General features: G+C 41.6%; 1 protein-coding gene across 1 annotated transcript in view; it reads right to left on the bottom strand.

Moving 5' to 3' along the window:
- Nucleotides 1-9387, bottom strand: part of DOCK8 (dedicator of cytokinesis 8) — a 198287-nt gene extending 188900 nt beyond the window's left edge. The window contains exon 1 of the mRNA XM_081102903.1: nt 9125-9387. Coding sequence (XP_080959029.1) covers nt 9125-9177 — 53 coding nt within the window. The 5' untranslated portion in view covers nt 9178-9387. The remainder of the gene's footprint in view (nt 1-9124) is intronic.
- Between the last annotated feature and the right edge of the window lie 620 nt (nt 9388-10007).

Genomic DNA, 10007 nt, shown 5'->3' on the forward strand with positions numbered 1-10007 from the left:
TCCCCCACGTGCCCCAACTGGCGTGGGGAACATGCAACCCAGGTATATGCCCTTTACGGGAATGGAACCCGCTACATGCCGTCCAGGATGGGAGGTGACAATCTTGTTCCCATAGAGAAAAGGTGTTCACTATTGCCTTGAAACAACATTTAGTTTAAATAGTAGAATAAAGTGCATTTTAGTGGACTTTGAACCTGACTTTTTCTACTAACATAAAGTAGAGTGGACTGTCATTGTAGTGTAAATTACTGCATGAGGACCAGCACCCCTTAAGCAACTCTAGTTTGCCTCCCTAACGAACTCTGAGCCCCAGGTAGGTAACTTTGATGAGAACACAATTTCTCCTGAGTGTTCTCAGTCCACAGCAGAAAGCTGAGTACAGAGAACCTAGTAGTTCCACCAGAGAACAAGTTGGCTGTGTGCTGGGCACTGCCCTGTGTGGCAGCCAGGGGAAGCAGACACTGGGGGAAAGCATTTCTCCCTATGGGCATTCTCCCCAGTTTGCCTAATTTGAGGTATGGCGCAGCAGAGGCACCATATCTCCCTGAACAGAGGAAGATCAAGCCTGCCCATTCAGTCATGCTAAGCCAAAATAACAACATAAAGACTTTTGAGCAAATACCACACTCCCTTTTGCTAATCACATTTTTCCTCACTCAAATGTTCTGGCAATACAACAAAATCTTTATCCTTTTATTTATTTTAAATAAACTTAAAACCATATTACCTAAAAATAAACATGTTATCAACTCAAAAGCTTATCTCAGGCCAAGTGAAAATCATGGACACATTTATCTGATGGAGAAAATAATGTTTTTTAAGAATTTCCTGGCCATTCCAGGAAGTGAGTAATGTGACTATAATGCAAAGAGTGATTGAAAAACATTCCCAGAATGTACACATCTAAATAACTGTTGTTCTCTAGAATTCCACACAAGAAGTGCCAGTTTATTCTGAAAGAGCTGCCTTCCTGAAGTCACTTTTGGAACTCTTCTTTCCAATTGATTTCAGAGCTACTTAAAGAGACATGTAAAATACAGCTTCATTATTTTATAATCCCATCTTATCTTTAACTCAAACTGATATTACCTAATTTAACTGGCTTGCTTGAATACTAGTCACTATGGCTTATTCCAGAAATCATACAATATCATTTATAGATAGGTACACACACACACACTAAAGGTGCAACTTGGAGATAGCGCTGGCCTCTGAAGATGAGAAGAGAGAATAGGAGTAGTGGGAAGAACAAAGGGTGAATTCAAATTTATCTGTGTTAAAACAAACAAACAAAAACAAACAAACAAAAACAGCCAAAATGGAGTCACTTTTGCTAAGCCACATCACCAAAACAAAAGTTAATGACTAAACTAACTGCAGTTTTAGCCTCTTCCAGGACTGGAATTTTAAACCAATCAGCCTGAAATCTGCTGAGCAATAATAGTGAGGTATTTCGCTGATAAGACTCTGTGCCTTCCCCTAAGAAAAAATGTCCTTGCCTGAAATAATACACTCTTTTAACATCTTAGTCCCACCCTTTTTCTGCCTATAAAAACCTTCCATTTTGTTTATTTTTTAAAATATATATTTATTGATTTCAGAGAGGAAGGGAGAGGGAGAAAGAGATAGAAACATCAATGATGAGACAGAATCATCAATCAGCTGCCTCCTGCACGCCTAGGGACCCAGCCTGCAACCCAGGCATGTGCCCTTGACCAGAATCGAACTGGGACCCTACAGTCCACAGGCTGACGTTCTATCCACTGAACCAAACCAGCCAGGACAAACCTTCCATTTTGTACAGCCCCTCAGAGTGCCCTTCTGTTGCTAGATGGAATGCTGCCTGACTCATAAAGGGCATAAGAAAGCCAATTATGTCTTCAAATTCACTCGCTTGAATTTTGGTTTTGAACATCCGTAGTGTTCTCTTTGTAAATAAGAATATCTAAATCAAAAGTGACCAAATGTTAACATTTGTTAACTCTGGTCACTGGGCCATCAGCTACTTGCCACATCATTCTCTATATTTTTTACACTTTTCAAGACAAAAACATTCTCCCCCAAAGGAATTTTATACCATAAAATTTATTTTTAAAGTAACTGTACTCTAGTGGAAGGAGACTTGACCTGAGGTGGTGAATACACAATACAATATACAGACGATGCATTATAGAACTGTACACCTGAAACCTATATAATTTTATTAACCAATGTCACCTGAATAAACTCAGTAAAAAGGAGTAACATAAAATAATTATACTCCAGTCTCTGAGAGCAATTCTAAATAGGTTTCCAAAAATGTAGTTTTTTTTGGATAATGCCTTAGAATAAGTGGTAGGACCCCTCAAGATGAGCATTTTGAAGGTACAACATCCAGTATGGAGGGCTAGGAGGCAAGAGAAGGCTCCCTCCTTATTCAGTTGGGTTTGCAGACAGGGCTATGACTTTTTAAAATTTATTTCCTGGGCCTACCACAGTACTTAGAACATAGTAACCCTGACTAGCTGGAGTGAATGAATGAATTAATGAATGAACGAACGAACTATCAAACTAACCAGCCTAGGATTTACAAGCCTACTAACTCATCCATGTGCCAGAAAGTCAAGAGATGGGAGAAAGTAGAAGGGTCAGTTATTTTACAGTTCTGCATTTCTTAATCTATTTCAGTTTAGCCTGAATATCATTAGGTAATCTGTCTGCTATTTTCATGTTGGACTTTCAAAGGGAAGAACAATGAATTTTATCCATTGTATGATGGAAATGATAGGAAAACTTCATGAAGTCTTTGAGATTTCTGGGCAGAGTGATACTAATATGTTGTGTTAACCCCAAAGCCAATCCCAGAGGAAGAGGAACCCAAAGAAAAGTGAAAAAAGTCCATCTCTCTATACTCTGATTCAAGGGAAAACACAACAGTGAGTATGCCATCTGGAACCTTATTTTGTAATAGATAGGTATTCTGATTTTCTATTTGCCATTTCATTTAAAAGAGCTAAAGTTTATGCAAAGAAGGGTAGACTGGACTATACTGTAAAATAAAAAGCAAGAGAAAGTGTGACAACTAGAGTCTAAGACAGAATTTAAAAAGAACTAAGTTGCTAGAACAATCTACCATTATCATTAACCCACCTATTCAATGAACAGAGACAGAAAGTGAGAGGCAGGGGTTACCACCATCTTTAGCTGTATATAAGGCAAAGGAAAAGGGAGAAATACATGACTATTTTAATCCCCAAAGAATGACTTCAGAAGTCATACAGGGACCTAGAAGAGAAGTTCAACAGGAAGAGGTCAGACACATTTAAGAGAGGGGGTCAAAACATCAGAATAAAGATTTAAAAGAATGATAAAACCCAGCAGGGTGTGAATGTAAGGAAATTATCACACTGAAGGCTACTGATGGGCATGTAAATAGAGATAATTTCTGGGAGACACTTTGGCCATGTGTAGCAAAAGCTTAAAAAATGTTTCTCTCTTTTGATCAAGCAATTCCACTCCTAGACTTTTTAAGGAAGTATTTTCACTAACACATAAAGATGTATGCATAAGACTGTTCCATTAAGCGCCATACATTATTATGAAAAATTGGAAACTATCTTAAGGCCCAATAATAGAGAGTTAATTCAATAAGTCATTGCATATCCAATAAAGGCAATTTTATACAACCTCGGTAAATTATAATGTAGATCTACATGGATTGGCATGGAGAGTTATTCATATTTTAAAATAAAAAACAAATCCTAGGGCAACATAAACAATACAATCTTGTAAAAATGGAAGGATACACATCCAAATGTCAACAGCTATGGTGGAAATGTTTGCTTACTGTACTCTTCTATTTCTAATGATGAACATGAATGAAAAGAATAAAGGACAGGAGAAGCTCTGGTTCTGCCACAACCATTTCTGTTTTTCTGATCCTGCATTTGGGCTGAACGCAATGGGACACAATGTAACGGTCTTATACCATATGCTAACTTTACCATTTGTTTGATTTCACCAACCCCCTGCATACAGATGCCTTCATATATACTTAGAGAGATTTCAACCTGTTTTTATTCTGTGTGCCCCCAAACTGTCAATACACAAAACTGTACCACTACTGTGCAAACTCCAGAAGCACAGGGACCACACTTACCCACACTATAAAAACTCTGTTGTGTTTTCCTAGGGCCTAGAGAACCTTAATGGCTGCTGACTGGTAATAAATTAGATGGAACATTTTTGGGATCGAGATAGCACATTCCTCTTGCTTTAGCCCTTTATTATTGACCAAGATGTGAAGAAGCCCCCAGTTGTTCGCCACCACAATGAACTAAGAGCTCCTGTTTCTTAGCCTTCTCCAGCAAGAAGTCTGAGTATTGTCACATGCCTGCCTTCTCAAGGTCCCTAATAAAAACGATGGAAACATCACCCCATTCCATCACTAGCTCTGTGTGGGGACTGACACAGGAGACCTATCCCCTGAGCACTATCACATTATGTAATTTTATCTTCTTTTCCATGTAGAAGTAAACATTAGCTTCACACATACATGTGAACTGTCAGAGCTCAAAATTTCACCCTGGGAAGTTCTGTTTCTTTTTTCAATTGCACAAGATGCCTAGAGTTCGAGTGGCTTTCCCAAGAATCTGAGAGAAAATGATTCTGAATGTGTAAGGCCAAATTCTGAGTTCAGTTGCCTGAAGCCTCTACTATTGGTCTTTGGTCTAGAATAGATCGGACAAATGAGGTAATTCCTGAAAGCACCAACACCCTCCTCTGCCATCACTACTAAAGAAGAGCACTGTGCCAGCCAGCGTGGCTCAGTGGTTGAGCACCGGCCTATGAACCAGGAGGTCACGGTTCAATTCCTGGTCAGTCAGGGCACATGCCCAAGTTGTGGGCTCGATCCCCAGTGTGGGGAATGCAGGAGGCAGCTAATCAATAATTCTCTCACATCATTGATGCTTCTATCTCTCTCTCTCCCTTTTCTTTTCTCTCTGAAATCAATAAAATATTTTTTTTTAAAAAGAATAGCACTGTTACACTGCAGACATACATTTATACATATAAGTACATATGTATTGCTATGCTTGCATCATCTTTGCAGGCAAAAGTAGCAAATACTTCTCGGGAAGATCTCTAGACCTTCACCTTGTTCTGGTTCTTATGTTCAAAATTACTGAGGCTGTTTTTTAATGCAATCTGTCTTCTTAGCTCCTTGTATTGATCTTCCATAAATCACTCACTAATATTATGCTTAATATGTTGTTCCTTTTTTACACTGATGAAATAAAGATATATAAAGTTCTTGGCACACAGTAAATACTCAATAAGTGTCAATTTTTTTAATTTTTTTAGATGAAATGAGATGGCAGCATGGTATAGTGGTTAAGGGGGAGGATTCTGGAGCAAGGCTGCCTGCAGTTGAATCGCAGCTCTGCTTGTAATTAGCTATTTGTGACTTTTGGAAAACTTTCCTAACTTCTCTGTGCTCAGTTTCTTCACCTGTAAGGTGGAAATAGTACTGTTCCTACTTTATAAGGGGCAAATGAGTTATAATATGTTACGACTTAGACCAGTGCCTGCCATAAAGTAACCATTATATAAGCATAAGCCATTATCATTTATTCTTTCAATCCTGACTGTCCAAAGGGTCATTAATGTTTTTTCTGCATTTTGCACTTTTGTCCTCTTTATCCAAGTTCCTTATTTTATTTTTAATATTTGATCAAGTTGTACATCTATTCTGTGCTTGAAAGAAACAAAAGACTTTGTTTAATGAATTTTCAGAATATTAGTAATATTTTTTATAATCTATGAAAGTCCTAAATGCCAGTAATAAATAAAGGTATTGATAAGTCTTGGTGCTCACACAAAAACTGTATTATGACATCTAATGCAGCAGTGCCTGAAATCCCAAATGCAAACATTATTATGAATGGCCTAATTCAGATCTAGTCTTTGGGCACAGGAAGTCAGTAACAATTAAACTGAAATAAGGACAAGTATATACCATTTATAAGAAATTAAATCTTGTTCTTCCAGCTCAGAAAAAAGTCAATGGTGGATTTTTTTTTCTCTTATATCTCCCTAAGCTGTGGGTTCTAGAGAAATGGTTAAATGTAACAAGTCATACAATTACTTCGTGCTTAAAACAAAAGTCTTATATGATGATTTTCAACACATGAAAATTTAGGCTTCATGAGAGAGACAGGGCAATCGTGGGGGAATGGGCATTGATGGGCATTCCCAGGTTCCTCCTTCACTTTGGCCCTGCCCTTATACTGGGCAATGCTGCTTGCAAGGAGCCACAAAATTTGAGAACTGTGGGGACATTCTTTTCCTACTGTGAGGTAAGTCTGCTCACTCTTTCTTGAGGTTCTTTACAAATAAAAATTTTAATACATGAGATTTCAACATTTCCTCAATAGGAAGCATATTAGTTTTACTCCATAAACATTTTTAGGGGATAGTTTGTATTATTCTGAGTAGAAAGGTGAGAAAACATGAACCCATGTTGAGTGTACTGATGGCCATATTTCAACACTGTCGTACTTTTGTAAGTTGATCTGTTTAAAAAATAATATGTAGGCATGCAAAGGAAAACATTTTCTTTTTCAGCTGTAAAATTGCAAAATATCAGTTAGTTTGTTTAGAAATTAAACACTGACCAGAATACAGAACAATTTGCCAATGCTGCTACTGAAATGATTTTTTTTTTAAATTAACTCCCTCTTGCTTTTAAAGGAAATTCTTAAGATACATGGATCAAAGTAGCTAATGGCCAATTAAGAGCACAGTTTTGGGGCAGTCTGTAATCCTAGCTCTACCACTTCTGCTTGTGTGGCCTTGCAAAAACTGCAAGGCCTTATGCAACTACATCTCCAAGGTTCATTTTCCTATTCTACCTGAGGCTTCATGTGAATCTTATAAGATTTTTGTAAGGATTTAGTGATATAACCCATTAAAAATGTAATGCAGTGTCTGGGGCATGGTAAGTGATCAATAAATGGTGAATTTTAATATTATTTAAATACTAGGTATATCCTTATTAATCCACTCCTTTAAACAATAAGTTATGCCAACCTCCTTAGCACAGCTCTTCGACCCCATACACAAAATGTTTCAAAAGGGAAAAAGAACCCCCAAAATAGGATCACTCAGTCTTTATTGTTGCCTGAGAATTAGGGAAAGTTTTATATTTTATTTAACTTGAGCGGGGCTCTTCTTGGTCAGATGGCATCACTCATTCTGTGCCACTGGGTGTGTTCGATATTCTCAGCACAGAGATAGACAGTATATGAGGGAGAACATCCACCCCACGGCAGATCCAACCAGACAGTGGCATCACCATACCCAACCCAAACTGGTCTCTGTATGGAAAGTTCTCCAACGTCAGCTTTTCTTCCTACCTTTCTTTCTTTCTTAGGATCTCAAAGAAGTGATAATAGAGATGATGGTGACAATGATGAAGTTGATGTAATGCTGATGAGGCTAACATTTATTCTGAACCAGGTACTACAAGCACATACTATTTCACTTAATCTTCCTGACAGTAATAAAAGATAGGTACTATGATCATTTGAAATATAAAGAAACCCAAATTCAGAGAGGTTAAATAACATATCCATTGTCACATAGTTAGCTTGTAAGAGAGAGCTCATCTGCAAGCAGGTTTGATTCCAGCCAGGCCACACCAATCTCACTGCTATTTTCAAGAATGCCTACAGGATTAGTTCAGGTCCTGCTGCTCTCTCTAGATTAACTTCATCCAACCCACAGTCTTTTTCTGCCTGAGTCACACTTCCTGACCTCAAATTCACAAGGATGGAGGAACAGCAGCTATGACAAGTGGTACATACATCAGTAACTTCATTTGACCCCCATAATCGCCAAATGAATCGCCCCTCCTGTGAAACATAATGCAGAAAAAAAATCCCCATAGGGAGATCGCTGATGTACCTTATACCTTTTGACCTCCAACATCAATATACAGTACGCATTAATAATTAAAATCATTTTAAAGATGAAGAAATAGGTAAAAGAAATGGTTTGCTCACAGCTACACTGCAGGTAGAAATAAAATTGCCTATAAAGCTCAATATGCCCTCTGGAAGTCCTTACTGCCTCTTTTATTCTGGACTTCTAGTTCCTTCTTTCAAACCTCTTCACACACTAGCAGCCCATAAATTTCCTATGAAACCAGCCTTTCAAAGGCTCAGCTAAAAGACTAACAAATCCTAGCGCAGTGAGGGCAGTAGAATAAGTTGATCCTTCAGGGCGAGTTTCATATTATCTTTTAACCAGACAGTCTAGATTTCTCAAGACAAAACAAAAATGTCTCCAAACACTTGTCAGCAGTTTTCAGTGGTGGAAAAACTGCAGTTAAAGCACCTCTGGTGAGAACTTGGAGCCGCAAATGTGCTCGAATTTAGTTGGTACAACAGTGACTATGAATGGGATGGCGAATATTGGATCCATGTGCTTTGCTGGAGCGCTATAAATGTAAAAATGCCAACCACAGGCCATTCCTTTTGTTTATTTAAATGGAGAATTTTAAAAATTACTTTTTCCACTTCATAGCTCCTTTGGGCCAGGGAATAAAAATAGCCATGTCAGCAGGAGCCAAACTTTTTCTGGAAATATAAAACGAGAGGGGCAAGAGTCCTACTCAGGACAAGTGAAGTCTTGAAACCACTGCCTCAGAGCAAACCTCTCATTTCAGCTACTTTTTCACTCGCCCCTTCGCAGAGCAGCGCCTATGTAAGGCGCATTTGGTGAGAAAAGCCGGGACCTGCTACCCCTGCGCCCTTCACACTCCCAGGCCCGCCACCTGTCAGAACCCTGTGAGGGCGGCGCAGACGGGCGGGGTGGGAGGTGGCCCTGGGCTGCTCTGAGCAGGGACACAGGTGGCCGAGGACCAGCGCGAGGGGTGGGATTCTCGGAGAGGAGCTGGCTGAGCCCGCCGCGCGGGCCAGTGCGCGCTCAGGTGCCCACCACAGCGGCCAGGGGGACCGGCACTCCGCCGTCTCCGGCGCGCCCCGCCGCGGACGCCCAGGGACTCAGGGGCTGCGGCCCCGGCGTCACCGCGCTCCGCCGGCGGGGCGGGTGCGGCCGCGAGTCACAGGGCGCATCTTACCTGTTGATCTTGAGCACGAAGGCGCGGCGCTCTGCGCTCGGCAGCGTGGCCATGGCGCGCCCGCGGGTCGGCCTCTAGAGTCGAGGGGTGCAGACGGCGGGGACGCGGGGCGCCGCACAGCCCTCGCCGCGCATGCCGAGCGAGTCGCCAGCCTCATCTGTCAGTGGAGGCTGGAAACTTCCGCATTTCCACCTTCGGCGCTGAAATAACCCGGGGGAGGGCCCAACCTCCGAGCGGCGGCGGCGGCGAGCCCAGCCACCGGTGCGCAGCCAGGCGGGCGGCGGGCGCGGAGGGTGTGGACACGCCGCGGACGGCCCTCCGGATGCGGCGACCGACGGCGCGCTCTTCCCGAGCCCTGACCTCAGGCCGGAGGGAGCGCGGGCGGATGACCCGGCGACCACGGAGCGAGGCCGGAAACTCCATGCGCCCGAAGCTGCGAAGCTGCCGGGGCGCGTGGGCAAGAGCGGGAACCCGCACCTTCCGCCCGCCCCCCGGAGTTGGCGAATTCGGGAATTCTGTAAGCGAGGCTTTATTAAGGGGCACCCTGTGCCCGGGAGAAGGCAGATTATAAATAAACAAAAAACAACAACACAATGAGTCAGTGGACACTTCCGAACACAAAACAGCTTTTGTAATGATATGCCCATCATGCTTCCTGGGGCTCCTTAAATAAATATGAATAACCCATCCAAGGAATATACATTATAGATTACACACACCGTGAGTGGGTTTCCATGCTTTTCTCGGGGAAACACTGCACGCAGTTTTCCTGTGATTCAAGAAGATGCTGCAGCCCAGTTTATTTTAGTTTCCGACTGAGAAGTCTAGGAGGAAGCCCAGCCCCAAACTCAAGCAAAGTCAGAAAGTCCCAATGCTCAGTGGA

Source organism: Myotis nattereri (assembly GCF_964212035.1).
Source record: "Myotis nattereri genome assembly, chromosome: 12".
Classification (NCBI taxonomy): Eukaryota; Metazoa; Chordata; class Mammalia; order Chiroptera; family Vespertilionidae; genus Myotis; species Myotis nattereri.